This window comes from Saccopteryx bilineata, chromosome 11 (assembly GCF_036850765.1).
Source record: "Saccopteryx bilineata isolate mSacBil1 chromosome 11, mSacBil1_pri_phased_curated, whole genome shotgun sequence".
NCBI lineage: Eukaryota > Metazoa > Chordata > Mammalia > Chiroptera > Emballonuridae > Saccopteryx > Saccopteryx bilineata.
The window spans coordinates 722,426-738,718 of NC_089500.1; the positions used below are offsets into that span (position 1 = coordinate 722,426).

Below are 16,293 nucleotides of genomic sequence, written 5' to 3' on the forward strand. Positions count from 1 at the left end.
GCGCTGCACAGCGCAGTTTCTGCCCTGGGCACATTACAGAAATGTCAAGGTCGCATTTATAAAATTACCTGTCACAACAATGACCTCTCTTTGCTAAACAAAATGCATTATTCCATTTCTAGGTGTAAGAGCCACACACAAAAATGTTTGTTTTTAGCTCTTGTGCTTGGTCAGCATTTACAGGAGATGACAGGCAAAGGGAGTGATTGAGGCCACGTTCACCAATGCTGAAATTCAACAGCACTTGCACACACATACACACGTGCAGACACACACCCTCCCACACGTGCACACACACGCCTACACACACTGGCACCCACACATGCATACATATGCACACACACAGGTACGCACACCCACACATGCGTGCACACACCAGGGAAGGCAGAATTGTGTAAACAAAGAACCAGTTAATCGAGGGGAATTAGCTGCTTTTCAACTAGCCGTTCTGAGTTGGTTTACACAGACACTAGACAAAGAAACCTGCACATGCCGTCTGTTCAAAGGGAAATGAGGCATTTGATCCAGATGTAAAATCTAGGCCTTGACCCAATGCCCAAAGGGACTGCAGGGAGGAAAACTCCAGTTCAGAATGCGGTTTCACCTGTTTCCCATGTCCTTGCCACCAGAGGAGCTCGGAGGTCACCGGGTTGCACGGGCATTGAGCATAAATCACACTTTCAGCCCCAGGTCCTCACCCTGAGTGTGCACAAGACCGGGCCTGCCGGCGAAGGTGGTGGCTAGAGGATGTCAGGTCCCCAGTGAGCAAGGCCCAGAGGGGCTCTTGCTCCAGGGTGAGCTCTACTCCCTGCCACGTTCTCTACCAGGTGATGAAGAGGAAAGTCACGATTGCTGCTCGAAGGTGCCCTTGCCCACCCAGGGCCGTGTGTGTGTCGGGAGGAGCCTGCTGCCCACTGACAAAGGCCCTGTTGTGTCAGAGCACAAGGTGACACAAAGTTCTACAGACCAATGTCTAAGCCCCTGACTAAGGAAAGTGGAAAGCAGAAATGAGAAAAAAACCGTGGCAACAAAATGGAGGTTCCAGGAAAAGCCCCCGAGCCGTGTGAGAATGCCCACGCACGCCCAGGCACCTGCGGAGTACAGCACAGGCAGAGTCTGTGTGTGTGAGTGTGAGCATAAGTGTGTGGAGCCACAGCCTCCCAGCTCATGACACTGACGGCCACAAAGCCCGAGGGACCATGAAGGCAAAGTCTGTGTGGTCATTTCACTTCACCTCAGCGCAGCAGCTGAGGCTCCTGAGCCTGCCCCTCTTCAGGAGGACCCTGGCGCCCTCCCAGGGCATGACGGAGACATTTAACTGGAAATTACCTGTAGCAGATGGCCTCCAGGCAGGCCACCCTGGAGGCATGGAGGTGGGTGGAGGTGAGCCAGGCCTGGCCTGGTGTCAGCCATCTGTGACCCTGAGGACAGTCAGGGCAGGGCCAGGCACAAAGGCCGACGTTGGCGCTGGGCCCCGGAGAACTCCCAGGGGCTCCCTGCTGGCACATGGGTGCCCACAGGAGAGGACTAGCCTGCTGTCAACTGCTCCCTCCTGGCACCAGGTGCTGCTGAAGGGACAGTCACCACGCACTGGGCAAGGGGTGATGGTGTCTCACCTGTGTGGACGCAGAGCAGCAGGCTGCACTGGACAAAGGTCCAATGTGCCTGGCGGCACGGTAAGGCCGAGGCCAGCCATGGGACACCGCCCACCCAACCCAGGTGCAGGCCGACAGGCACCCTAGCCCCCACAGCCACTCTGGGAACAGTCACGTAACAGCAACCCAGCAGGTACCTCCCACCCAGAACCTCTCGCTCAAACACAGAAGCCATTAAACACAGCAGTGAAGATGAGGACCGGGTGCTGGAGGATGGTAATGCCCACCGGCCACCGCCCTGATTGCCCGTTGTCCTTATTGCCTTCCTCCTGACACTCATGGCCGCTCCGGCCTGGCCGGAAGGAGGAGAGAAGATGCCGAGTCATAAAAGCAGGATGGCAGCAGTGCACGCCCCACACAAGGTGCAGTCCTCAGGCTCCTGGGCACAGGAGCTGCGGGAGGAGGTAGCCATCTGCCTGGACATTGTGAAAGAGGAGGGGCAGATGCCCAGTGGCCAAGGCCAACCATGAAACACTAACCCATGCCCCATGCCCGTGGGCGTGGGGGGGCACTTTAACCCTCTGGCACGGCCTTCGGCTCTGGAGCAGGACCCTGAGCAGACAGTGCCTGTCCCTGGGTCCTGGGTCCCTGGCTCCAAGGTGGGCCTAGAGTTTGCTAACAAATAGTAATTTTCTCCAGTAATATCTATTTCCCTGGCTTTCATGAAAACCCTGGCTTTCCAGTTAATAACCATCTCCAGTGTAGGAGACACCTACTTATGACCAATGAAATAAAGAGCAGAATGGAGCTTTGGGTAAAATAAAACACATCCTGGACAGTGGGTAACAGGGAGTCACTGTGCCCAGCACTGAGCCCCTTTGGGGCCTGCATCTCCCAGTCCTGAACCGGGGAGGGCCGCTCACAGAATGACAATTACAGCAGCCCGACTCTGAGTGCTGACATGAACCATCTGATGAAAAATACGTTTTTCCTGCCATGTTCATCCTGTGGTTCCAGCTCTCAAACGTCCTACATGATGGAAAAATGTCCATCACAGTCCATGGGGGCAGCGTCAGGCCTGGAAGCCAAGTGCCCTAATTAGATGATGGCCCTTGGGGCCTTGCTGGGCACCAGCTGCCCTTCCTGAGCCTAAGCCTGAGGCTGGGATGGCCCCTCAGGCCAGGGTGGTCCCCAAGACCAGCAGACAGTCACCTGGCCCTCAGCTCCACATCTAGGGGTTGCCCTGGTCACTCATAACTGACCACAACACAAACCGCAAACCTAAAATGCTGTTCAGGAAAGGACAAAGCCTCTGCTATGCTTCGTGTTTCTGTAACTGATTAATTATTCACACGCCGGCCTCCCGTGCGATGGGCTAGATGCTATCAGGAAAGTTATTTTGGTGACATGGTAAACAGAGCTAACTCCTTCGATCCCTGGGTCAGAGACCAGCGACGTCCCCAGCTGGCTCCTCAAGCCCCCACAGAACCGGCCTTTCCCACTTCGCCGTCATTTAATTTGAAATAATCTCTGAGAAAACAGTTTTAAGATAGTTTAAATACTGTTTCATTCCATCATTCCTCTAAAAGCTGTCAGTGCTCCATGTTGTCTACACAGACGGTGACCCCCGAGGGCCAGGACCCCTGAGGGAGCTCACACACGCCAGGCCTGGGACAGTTGTCAGCCACGTGTCAGTGCGACGGGACGGCCACCACAGGCCCCGCACTTGTGTCTTGGTGGTAGCCTGCCTCTCTCCCCGGGCCCGGCGTCCTCGCCGCTGTCCCCCAAGGGCAGTGGGGCCCCGCCCAAGGTCACTGCCGCTCCGTTCTTGTGGCTTTGCCTGTTTTCTCACGGCGGTAGCGCCGCGTCCGTGCACAACATGCTTTCATCCATGAAAGCTGCAGCCAGAGAGGGAGTTTAACGCCTGTGGTCGTGGAGCTCAGCTGGACGCAGGCGTCCTCTGACCTTCCCCTCCCCCAGGAAGGCAGTGACTTAAAATGTCTTTGGCCTCCGCACGCCAAGCCGAGCAGCTCTCCAGGTAGGTATTAACTAGTGCCAAGTGAACAGCCATGAAAGCCACTTAGCACCCCCGGGCAGGCTGAGCTCTGCCCACCCACTGCCTCTTGAGAGTGCTGTCACGCTGCCCACTGCCATTGTCTCCCATGCCCAGCCTTCTATCCACCTCAGTGGAATGAACAGGAACATGGCGCCCCCTGCACCTCCCCGAGAGAGGGCCAGGCGCCTGGTGAGGTGGGGACAGACTGGCGGAACATTCTTGTCATCACACAGCCTGGAGCTTTGGGGAGAGGCCAACCCACCCCCAGCATGACTGTCCAATGATTCACCATCAGGGGCCAGGAGGACCTGCAGTTACCAGGTGACATGTGACCAAGGGCAACAGTGATGCCCGCCAGCAGTCTGCTGGGCACTCAGAACCCCTCAGACACCTCGTGGCCCCAGCTTGCAGTGTCCGGCCATCCCTGGGGTGCCCTTGGAGTCAATTCTTGAATACGCCATTTGACACTGTGCTCATCTGTCTCTCCCAAGTGGGCATCCACATGGGGACACTATCTATGTGTGGGGTGCATGTGTGTGGCGTCCACATGTGCGGCAGGCTTGGCGGTTGTGCATGTGGCACTAGGCAGCCGGACGGAAGTCGAAGGCAAGGCTGTTGGTGGCCGAGTTTTCCTCCAACTTCCTCAGCAGAAGCTTTCAGAGAAAAGCCATGTGCCAGGGAGGCGCATTGTCTCCTCAGGGTCTGATAACCTTTCTCCCTGCAGATTTGTTATAGAAGAGGCCCTCAAAATGAAAACTTTTATTTCAAGGTTATATTTATTTTAATAAGTTTCTACTGTAGGATGCAAGGTCACAGCCACGATGAGGCACAGAAGTGCCCCAGCCCGCTGGCTGGCCGGGGAGGTGGTGGCCCAGAGTGTCTCCTCGGCTGGCTCTCTCTCCATGGCTTCTGCTTTCCCTCCCTCCCACCTTTTCTGAGTCAAAGCAACTGCTCAGGGGGACATGGGGTTGGATGGACCACGTCCATCTAGACAAAGAATGGCAAGACAATTTTCTGGTTACTCAGTGACCCATCACTTGCAAACTACAAGCTACACTGGTCGGCCACCCTCTTGAATCGACGCTTGTTGGCAGCATCACCTATTCAGTCCTGCCAACCACGGCCTAGCTGCAGGACTGACACCAGGGCCAGCATCTGGACACTGTCTCTTTCCCTCAGACGAGTTTTACAAAAGGAAGCTCCCATTTAACACAAGACTCAGGTTCAGTGGCCACAGCTGACCCAACACGCTGCAGAAGTATGAGTTCCACGTGTCCTGAACGCACAGGGAGAAGGCCAGGTCCGAGCTACACAGGGAAGCATTCAACTGGGCTGGTTATTTTTAGAGAAAAAGAAGAGCTGTTAGTGGTCGCCACAGAGTGGCCCATGGACCAGAAGCCCCGGGGAGCACGCAGTACCTGCACGCTGGGGTGCCCCCCCGCTGATGCCTTCACAGCCCCCCGGCTGCCCTCCGTCTCATAGTGGGCTCTGTGGTGGGACTTGGGCTGCACCTCGATCCTCAGCTCGTAGGGTCCCGAGTGTGACGGCAGCTGCCAGTCGAGAGCGGGCAGAGATGGGCTGGAAGACAAGACAACAGCACAGCGTTAGGGCCATGAGCACGTGGTAACCACCCCCTTGCTTTGTGGCGCGATCAGCCTTCCTTGTCCATCTTACGGTTAAACTTGCTATCAGTGAGGTCACTGTCCTAACAACCCACTGACTGAACGGTGGCCTGCAGCCAGGCCAGCAGGCGTTCACGAGGAGGCTCCTGTATAAAAGGTGGACACATTCTCACCAAGGACTTCACAAGACTCGCCTCCTTCATGGCAGGCCTGGCCGAATGACCAAACCTCCCTGATAACAGTCATTAGAAATCTTGCTCCAGTCACGGAGGGACCCGCCTGGTCTCAGCCTTGCGCCCCTCTCCCGTCTGAACCCAGCAGCCTCGCTGTCTGGGTGTGTGGATACCCCATGACATAGCGGTTTGCGGCCACCCTGGCCTGGCCCCCAAATCCCACAGTCGTGTAGGGACAGGGGAGCCCCAGCTGCAGGAGGAAGGAAATCACCGTGGGGCCCACGAGGTCGGCTGTAACCTTGTCTGTTACTTTATGTTACTCAGAGGTGACACTATAAGTTTTGGTACCAGCGAAGGGAGGGGAGAGGGTGATGAGATCCTCAGAGCCCACGGCAGAGAGTACCCATTCCCCAGAGGAGGAAACTGAGTCTTTGCAAGGGGAGGCAATTTGCCACTTCACACCAGGTCTGTGTGACTCCAGGGGTCCTGCTCTACCTACACAATGTGCTTCAGGGTCCTGACCATAAACAGCTGCATCTGTCCACGTCTGACCTCTGGCTGGCATACCTCCCATTGGGCCTGCAGCCACACCCAGCCCAGTGCCTGCCTGTTCCTCACCTGGCAAATCCGAGACATCTGAGCACAAGAGGAGCTGTGTCCTCAGTCTGCATGTAAAAGCAGCCAGAAACCCCAGCGAATCTCCGCAAATACGACAGACAGACATCGACGTGAGGCCAGAGGCGAGCCTCTCAGGAAGCTTCCACACTGGAGGAGCCTCTGGGATGGTCCTTCAGCCCAGCACCCACTCTGCTCTGCTCCAAACACACAGTTCCGCCTGGAAACAGTCCCAGGTGGGGAGACCTCCCAGAGGCAGGACCTTCATCACACCTCTACCTGGTGGCTTCACTTAAAAGTTGGCCACTGCCAACCCACACACTGGTCTCTGCCGTGGGGAGGGTGGCAGAGGGTGACAGGCTCAGAGCCCAGGTCTGTGCGCCTGCCACTGTCCACACCAAGTCCACTCTAACTGATGCCAGGCCCGGCCTCACTCAGCAGCACCCCGGGCAACTGGACCAACAGAAGTGGGATAAATACATACCTCTGGCATGGGCCGGCACGGCACCACCATCAAACGCAGGGCCACCTCTGAATGACACTAAAGCTCTCCCGATGGGGAAAGGGTTGTGCTGACCTGCGACCCTCGGTGGGCTGCGGCCGACAGGCATTTTCTGACGACTCCTCCGTGTCACCCATGCTGCCCTCAGCACTGTGGCTAGTAGTGAGGAGTCGTCACTGTACACAGGGCTCAGCACTAGAGACATGGAGGACACGTGGCTCCGAGAGGCCTGGGAAAGGAGGTGGTGGGCTGGGCCCTGGTGTCCTCAGGTCCCGGATGAGTCGCAAATCTTTAGTGATCCTCCCACCCCTGCTCCCACACAGACACCGGGCAGTTGGTGCCACGGAAACCCCAAGCCGGCTGCTCTGTTAGAATATCCACATGCCCTTTCGTGTCGTGTTGTCGTACAGAAACCACTGACCTATCTAACGAGGCTCTCACTATAAATAGAAGAAAGAAATCAAAATGTTATCTGACTCCCAGAAAGTTAAAAAAAAAAACGAGTGTGAGAGACAGTGGCGGGGCGGGAGGGGCAGAGGAGAAAGTTCCGCTCCTCACACTTGGGTTCGGGGCAATGCTGCCCCTGAACGTCCCAGACGAAGCTGTGCAGTAATTTGCTCATGAACGGCGGGCAGCGTGACCGGCGGAGCGCCCAAGCCACGTTAGAGCAGCTCACAGAGGAAATGCTGTAACGCAGATGCCTCAAATGATTGTTTCTCTTTGGAAAACCTCTCTGTGGATCTGGCAGCTCCTCAGAAAGTGCGAGGCTGCGTCTGAATCAGAGAAAAGACCCAAGTCTGGTGCCATGTGCCCCCCCACCCTGGCGGCCACCCCCGTCCCGCCTCACAGCCCCCCACAGCGCCCTGCTTGTCGGGAGGGTGGGCCTCGGCCCTGCGCTTTGCAGGCTGAATGTACGATGGGCTGTCTCATGCTTCAGTCACCTACAGCTGCACTCGATTTTTAAGGTCGCACTTGATGCAACCGGGGCAACAGTAGGTGGCGAAGTTCGTATGTGAGACGCGCCTAACCTGACTGACAAACGCTGTGGCAGCTACACTCCCACGTGCGTCTCAAATCGCACAACTTGGTGTGTTTCTCTAAGTATTTTTATACAAAAAGGGACATAGCTCAACAAAATAAAACATATAAACTGATATGCTGGTTTTGAAAATACTTAAAGACCATGTTTTGAGCGTTTCAGCCTGTGGCCAGGAGTGGTGTGATCACAGCCTTGCAGTGGCCATGTCAGTCACTCGGAGAACATATCGCGACTAGAGGCCTGAGTGTGCAGGAGAGAGCCTGGCAGCCTTCCTGGCCATGCCCTTGGGCAGAGACACAGCCTCCGGCGCTGGGGAAGCACCTCCAGATGCCCCCAGGTGCTTGCCGCCCAGGGACAGGTCAGGCTTGTGCTGCAAACACCCCACCAGAGCCAGGAGTGCCACCAACTTGACCGACACCGTGCACCAAGAGGCCTTGGTGACATGTCATGCAAACCACCATCGCACGTGAACAACTGTAAGTAAATCCGTTGACACCAGGCACCCTGATGGGAATCTCAGACTGTGTGCATCCTGACTTCTTACCTGCATCTCACTCCCGGCAGCACAGCCCCCAGGCCTGGCCCACCCCAACAGACAGCCTGACCCCTGGGGTCTGCAAAGGCCACTCTGCAGTGACGGTCACTGTCCTTAATAAGTCAACCATGGCAAACAGTGTCCACAACTCCCTGTGCCTGTTATGGTCATTTGTAAAGTAAAACCTACTCATTTCATAAACAGTAGGATGTGGCGTTGTGTCCTGTGAGAGGCAGATTTGTAAAACACAACACGAGTCAACACGCGGAGGACACGATCAGGGACAGTCTCAGGTGCAGGGCCAGGTGATGCCGTCTTAACTTGAAAAGCCTTGAACACATTCTTCCCAAAAGGCAACAGCTGGCCACCTGGCCAGCCTGGCGTAGGGAGGTCTGCGGCCATAAAGGCCGACCCTGCAAAGCCAACGCGGCTGCTGTTCTAGAGAGAGTCTCAGACCAGTGTCCGGCAGCTCCCAGCGAGCATGCGCTTCGCCTGAGTTTTCCCTTGTCAAACGGGATGACACTAACTCCTCAACATGGCCCGTCTTCTGTCCCTGTGTCTCCGCCTCAGCACCACACAGGCGCGGGCGCCCAGGGAGACCCAGCTGCTTCTGGTGTCACCATTAAAGACTCTGGCTGAAGGGAACACAGCTCTCTCTGCCACTTTCTGGGAGTCTGGAATTCCTGCAGAACAAAGTTTCTAAATGCTTGTCGCTGGCCGGGTCCATGAGAACCCAGAGTGTTCTGCTAATATTAGCACCAGCCCCTGGGAGTATGCGCTGACGGGCTCTGCTCAGCGGCAGCATGTCGCAGGTCGTCCTGGTTGCCAGGGATGCGGGCGGCCCTGCCCTCCCTGCGGGGATGCCTCACGGGACACCCCCAGGGAAGCGAGTTGCATGTTCCTGTGTCTGCCGTGCATGGGCGAGCCCCGTGTGGAACAAGGTGCCGGCACTCCCAGTCTGAATCACCCTGTTTTCAGGGCGGCTGTGACCCCCGTTTCCCATGAGAAAGCCTTTCATTTTTTATCGAGCTTTTGTGTTTCCTTCACGCAGGAAAGTGTGAAGGTTTTTTTTGTTTTTTGTTTTTTTTTTTTAAACACTGTTCACAGCGACAAGACCACCCATACTGTGTGACCCCAAACCAGAGAAGGACTCAGGGTTTCCCTCCATCTGTCTCTGCTACCAGGGGCCATATTTTGGCCCAGCTGCCTGGCCGCACCCCTGGAGTATCTGAGAAGCTGGCTGTGTGGACCTGCAGGGAAAGGCTCCTGGTCTACTCAGCTGCGAGGCCTTTTGTTCACCAACCCTTCTCTGTTCAGACCAAACACCGACCTCCACGATCTCTGCAGACACAGCTCACGTTGCTGTTCCTTGTGACGCCTATGCATTTCCATCAGCACAGGGGACTCTGGCCACTCAGATGCATCGTCACCCACAGGAAGAAATACTGAGACCTGCAGGTTCATCCGCATTTCAAAACCTGGGTGACCTGATGACAATTCGCTGCTGACACCGCCGCCTCAGGTTCACGCCATCCCACTTCCTCCCAGGCTCCCTGGGATGCAGTGACCTCTACCCCCACCCCACGAGATCCCAGGATGACGGCAGGCAGAGTGGGTTCAGGCCAGACCTTCAAACCAAGCCTTTCACTTTCAGCCTGGAAACCATCTTCAGCCATTCTGACAGTGACCACAGAAAGAGACGGGTGCTCACTGCGCTGCCCAACCTGGAAGCTACAATCCCTGAGGTCACCCTGACTCAGCACCAATTTGGGAAAAACGCAGGGAACTGGGGACAGATGAGAAAGCCAGGTAATGCATGGAGGCGACTGCGGGGTCTCACTGTAGCTGGACACAGGAGCAGAGCATGACAGAACCATGCGCGTCCGTGCTGTGCAGAGGACAGGGGGCAGGAGACACAGGCTTGCTCAATGACACCAAGCAGTCGTGCGGAGTTGCCTGTTAGCATCTAACGTGGCAGCTAATGGACCATCATTTTAAAAACAGTCCCCACCTGGGAAGGACACACTGAACATTGAGACAAAAGGCCATGTGGAGTCTGGGTCGTGCTGTGACGTCAGGGGACCTGTGCTGAGCCTGTGACTCCCATGTGCTCAGTGTCTTATCATCTAGCACAGACGGCCCAATGGGGAGGGCCACACGCACTGAGCTGCCTGTGCTACCACGGGTCAGGGTGCTTCAGTGACCCCATTTTCTTTCTATGTGCACACATCTAATAGCATTCTGTGGTGAGGAATAGTCCTTGTATAACCCCAAATAATGAACCTTCTCAAGACTCAGCCTTTCGTCCTCGCCCATCTGAGCTGCAGGTGCCCACTCTGCAGACCGGCTGCCCCATGGGTCAGAGGCCTTTCCCCAGCTCTAGTCCCTAGAGAGGCTTATCCACTGTCACCTGAAACTGACTTTCACATCTGTCGCCCCCATCTGCTGCGCTTGGTTCAGAAATCTCAGAATCACCACTGTGGGTAAGAGCTCTTCCTCATGGAGTAGAAGCCCGAGCTGAGGCGGGTTCAGCGGTGTGTGTCAAGTCCTTTCCATTCTGAGTTCCCTCAGCGTTCAAGTCCCTAGGTCCTTGTCACTGACAGAAAACCGGAACACCCTTTTATGACACAGATTTTGCTAAAACAGCTGAAGCCACCGACTCTGAACTTGGGGACTCAGACCCGCTAGAGAACGGGGCTTGAGGAAGATGGTGCCGCCTTTACCATGTTCTTTGGGAGCAGACAGGGGCCTCCTGTTCGTTCTGGTTTGTTTTTTCCTTTAATTTAAAAAAGGTTGTCAGCACAGTTCTTGGGAAGCAGGGTCTCAGTGCCCCTAAAGGTGCCCGTGGGCAGTTGCACCTGGCTCAGTGGCCCCTCTGACCAGTGGGTGGGGCTCTTCTCCCTGAAAGAAGACACAACTAATAACCTTGGATGTTCCCCATGGAGGGGGGCTCCCAGAGACAGAATCTGGGGGGACTAACTGCTCACCTGTGGGCTCCCTTGGCCCGGACCTGCAGAGCTCAGACCTATGCTGGCTCGTCCTCGCTTGTGTCCCCTGCTGTCCCCAGACATGGTGGATGCTGCCTTCTCTTGCTTGTAGTATATGTGCAGAGAGGGCCTGTCCAGTCCTGTCTGTGTCCACTGGAGGGAGGGAGGGCGGACACGCTCACAGGGTGAGGATCCCATGGGTGTGGGGCTCCCGGTGGGCCTAGTGCTTCTGTATGACCTGCCCCGGGGGGCGGGTTCCCACCACTTGAGGCCTGGTGGCTTCTCAGTCGCTGGCAGAGCCTGCTGTCAATGACACATCACTGTGCAGTGACGTGCAGGATGAGACCACACCTGCCGCCAATTACTTTTACAAGCACAAACGGATACACCAGCTGATGAGCTGTCAGCTCCTATGATGACGTGAGGACAGGCACCAGGGGGCTCCTCAGGTTCGCGCCGTGTCTATGCAGTTCCAATACGAGGCCCACAGAGCAAGCCGGATATTCATGGAGTCGTGACATTTCTTGTCAGACGCGAAGTTGAGAGCAAACCTCCATGGTTCAGGGTGTCACAAAGGCGGCTGTTCTCAGACCACTGCGCCACCGTGGGGCTCGCTGCTTCCCGAGGAGAGCAAGCGAGGAGCCGAGACCGGGGCTCTGGCCCAGCCTCCACGCCCAGTCCTCAAGGACCACATCCTGCCTGTCTAGCATGGGAGCTGGAGACTGATGGCTTCTTGCTCCTTTTCCTTATGTCTAGAAATGTGCACGAGCCTCCCTGTCCCCTTGTCCCCTCGCACCACATCCCACAGCAGCGAGCTCCCCACCCTGGGAGGGACAAGAGAGGCTCTCAGCCATGGTGCTTGTCCCTCATGGCTTGCAGAGCCTGGGCTCAGGGGAAACAGGAATTGGCAGAGTGTGTCTGCCACACAGGTGCAGTGGTCACCTGTGGAAAGTGACTCTTGGGGAAAATCAGACACATCTACGCAGGTCAGGACCCCAGGGTGTGACCAGACCATGTGTCCATCTACCGGGGCCTAAGCTAAGTCATCTTTTTAGAAGGAGCAGTTAGAGCTACAGCACCTTATGCACCAAAGGACCACACTGCCTATACCCATAAGCCTTGTAGCATCGAGGCCTGGCCAACCAAGGAGCTACCACACACAAAACCCTGGACTGTTGACATAGCCTCTGCCTCTGAGAGTGGGACCTGTGTCCCCAGTGACAGCTGTCCCCCCACAGACCAGAGCCTGCTGCTCACCTGGCCAGTGGCTGGTGTCTGCAGAGTCAAGTCTACAGATGGCCTCAGGGCTCAGGGATACCCCCTGACACCTGCACCCTCGAGGGTGGGCCTGTCCCTTTTTCCATGTAGGGTCCTCACTGAGGACGTGGGCTTGCGCCACACCCTGCATACAGGTGGCCTCACGGCACAGAGCAGCCCGGATGCAATGGGAAATCTCCACTTCCTTTACTGAAAACCGACATGACTCTGTCTCCGCCCAGCTTCCAGACAGGGTGTGGACACATTGGGAAAATGGCAAAGCCCATCATGATTTATAAACACTCCGGCTCAGGCACCCACACACTGGCTGGTAAGTCCCATCAACTGCATAGAAGAGCCACTGTTAACAGTGACCACCGCCGCCTCCCAATTAAATTTTCATCTGCCAGGAAGGGCTCTAGGGTTTCCCAAGGTCGCCAGCCCACGCCCTCCGCAGGGCTCATTGCAGACTCCACGATGAAGGGCCCATCCCACCACTCTGCTCCAAGGGAAAGGTGGAGCAGAACCACTCGGCTTTGTCTGTGCTCACAGCCTCCCGGCCGAGCTCTGAGCAGTTTGGGAAATGTCAAGACCAGACACGTGAAGACGCCCAGGCCTGGGGAGAGGAGACAGAGAGCAGCTGCCGCCTGTGGCACGGACTCAGTGGGGAAGGCCAGGCGCTGGTCGGCCTCATGGCTATAACTCTCGTCTGGCATGCGGATGATTCTACGAAATTAGGCAACATTTTAGGTCTCAACAGCTCTACTCAAAAACCTGAGTGTAAAACCACAAAAATTCAAGCTATTTTATCCCATCCAGGACACAGAAGTACTGCAGTTCCTCCTCCTTCTAAAAACAGACACGCACAGAACCCCATCAGAAAGAGAGCCGAAGGCCTGCATCCTGCACGCACACCGTGGGGACGGCCATGCAGGGGAAGTGAGCCGTCCCCAGAGTCCCCTCCGCCACTCGCTCACAGTCCTAGGGGTGACCAGCGGGCTAAGCACTCAGGTCGGCAGTCAGGACGGTGTCGGCTGTGAACTCCGAGGAACCAGCAGAAAGTACGTGAGGAGTGAGGTGTTTGGACTCGAGGGCTGTTCAATGCTCCGCACAGACAGAAGCTGTGAGCTGCTTACACACTCTGCTGAGCAGGGAGTTCCCAGCAAGGACGCATCCGGAACGTTGCGAACACACTTGGGCTCAGCAGTTCTATTGGATTTTGGAATCAAACATGTCTGCATAGCACAAAAATTACTGAAATCACCAACATCACACCAAAAACCTAAAAGAAGCAACCTATGAAATACACAAATTTGGATGTGCCGCACCCAGGCCATCAAACCCATTGGCTCTGAGTAAAACCTGTTCATTCAACTTATCTCACCACTCAGGAAATCTACTTCAGCCCTGGCTCGGGAGCTCAGCTGGTTAGAGCATTGTCCCGATGCACCGAGGTTGTGGGTTTGATCCCCAGTCAGGACACAAGCAAGAATCAACCAACGAATTCACAGGTAAGTGCAGCAACAGAGCCCTCTCTCTGTCTCTCTCCTCCCTTTGCTCTTTCTCTAAATGTCAATAAGTAAATAAAAATTTAAAGAAGAAAGAAAACCTACTTCTTCATAAGCATTCAAACCGAAAAACCAAGCTGCACGTATGAGGATTCACTGTGATCAGAGTGCTGCTGACATCACGGACTCACAGCGTGCCCCCCCACCTCCGCCTTCCCAAACCCGTTGCGTGCACGATCCTCACGCTGCATTGCCTTTCTCCAGGCAAACCCGGAGGTGATCCAGGCTCAGACAGACCAAGATGTGAAAAACCCAAAGCTGGAACTTTCCATGACCCTGACGCTCCTCCCACGGTGATGGCCCTGGGCACTGACAGCGCATGGAGCCCGTGACGCTCCGTCCAGTCTGTCCCTCCAATGAGCTAATGAGCGAGCAGTCCTATAAATTTCAGCTCCTGTGGGCTCATGTGAAGCCTGCTAAAGGCACCGTCAGCAAACTGCAGCCTGGAAATGATCCGATGCAGGCACTGGGCACTCCCTGTGCCTTGACCCCTGGGGCCTCACGCACCCACAGGCAGCCCCGCCGCAGGGTGGGTCTGGGATGCTGCCATCAGCCTCAGCACCATCACACAGAGAGAAGTGGGGTGGGAAGAACACACTCCCGCCCCATCTGAAGAGGCTCATGGCCTGACCTGACCCTGGAATTCTGACTAGTTAGGACAGTGGTCCCCAACCTTTTTTGGGTCACGGACTGGTTTAATGTCAGAAAATATTTTCATGGACTGGCCTTTAGGGTGGGACGGATAAATGTAGAAAATAAAATTATGTGACTGGCGTAAAAACTGTGGTATTTTTAAATATAATTGTCGAACTTACGAGACAAGCGTCAAGAGTGAGTCTTAGACTGATGTAACAGAGGGAATCTGGTCATTTTTTAAAAATAAAACATCGTTCAGACTTAAATATAAATAAAATGGAAATAATGTACGTTATTTATTCTTTCTCTGCAGACCGGTACAAAATGGCCCACGGACCAGTACGGGTCCACGGCCCGGGGGTTGGGGACCACGGAGTTAGGGGACGACAGGGGGCTTGCCAGTCACCCACGATTTCTGTGCATTTCCCAAACCTTAAGAACAGAAGCATCATTCTGTTTAACTTAAGTCTAAACTCCAGAGATACAAACGTCCATCAGAGGCTGTCAGTTCCACAGTCTCTTCAATGGCAGCAGGAAGCTGGCATCGCCCTGACTGAGGGCCAGCCAGGTGCCCTGCACCAATGGGTGAATCCTAATCACCAGGCAGGACCCCTCAGGGAAATGATGTTGCAGTGCCAACTCCTTGGACAGACACACTTGTCACTGACGCTCCTGTCCCTGGGGGACGGCAGGCAATGGTGCAGAGGCCCCAAGCGCCGGCCAGAGTGGGTCTGTGGCAGCAAATTCTTCGCCCGGATGTCACCATCCCTGCAGACTGGGTGGGCATCAGTGGCGAGGCCTGCTGATGCTCCTACACTGGCCGCACTTTCCCAGGAAGGAAGTTTGACTACTTTCTACCACAGGCTTCCATGGCGTGGGCATCAGCTGAGGGCCACATGGAAACCCGCGGCAGGGCCAGGACACACTGCAGCGGGGCCAATGGGGCAAAGGTGAGCCTGCAGACCTTGTGGGGTGGGCCATGCCTCCCTTGCACTTTGTGCTCACTCGCAAGAACGTCAGCGTGTACGCCGCCTAAGCGCTGCGGCTGGGCGATGAAGAGCAGTCAGGTGGCCACGGCAAAGACGGAGGGGACACCTGCTTTCTGATTATGAGTGCCACACAGGCCTGGCTGGGCTGATGGCCACTTGCCAGGAATACCTCATGAGCCTCGAATAGAGGGCAGCCTACCCCTTGTCCCCAGAATGGTGGGGGATGGACGGAGTCCCTCCAAACCTCACATGCTGGAACCCAAAGATGGACACAGGAGGAGAGGGTAGAGGACTCTTAGGTGATGGCTGTCTCCATGCCCAGGAGACCAGGAGATCAGCTGCATGGGAGCCTGCCGGCCCAGTCTGGTATTTGTCACAGCCGCCTCTCACAATTGAACGCACATGGTCTCCTTAAAAAATCCCTTCGGCTGTAGTCATCTCCCTTCCTGTGTTCATAGTCGCCTGTTGATGACGTCATTCCGTTCTTGATGTCAAGGGTAAGCCCAATTATGAGTGGCTGTGACCTCTGTGGTCTAGGAGAACGCAGGTCACACCCTGTAACATGTGTCTGACTCCAGGCTTGAGGCAGTCAGCTCCTAAATATTCTCATTCTCATTTACATAAAAGTTACAAGTGCAGCAGGCCTGGCCAGTTCTTAAATTCTAAAAAAACTCCCCGAAATGGATTGGGTAAATCCGCATGCTTAGGAGTTAATCCCA

General features: G+C 55.5%; 1 protein-coding gene across 4 annotated transcripts in view; it reads right to left on the reverse strand.

The window, feature by feature from the left end:
- Window positions 1-16,293, reverse strand: part of NFATC1 (nuclear factor of activated T cells 1) — a 92,762-nt gene that overhangs the window by 60,765 nt on the left and 15,704 nt on the right. For all 4 annotated transcript variants that reach the window (XM_066246336.1, XM_066246335.1, XM_066246333.1 and 1 more), the window contains exon 3: window positions 5,070-5,229. In XM_066246336.1, the coding sequence (XP_066102433.1) occupies window positions 5,070-5,229 (160 nt within the window). The remainder of the gene's footprint in view (window positions 1-5,069; window positions 5,230-16,293) is intronic.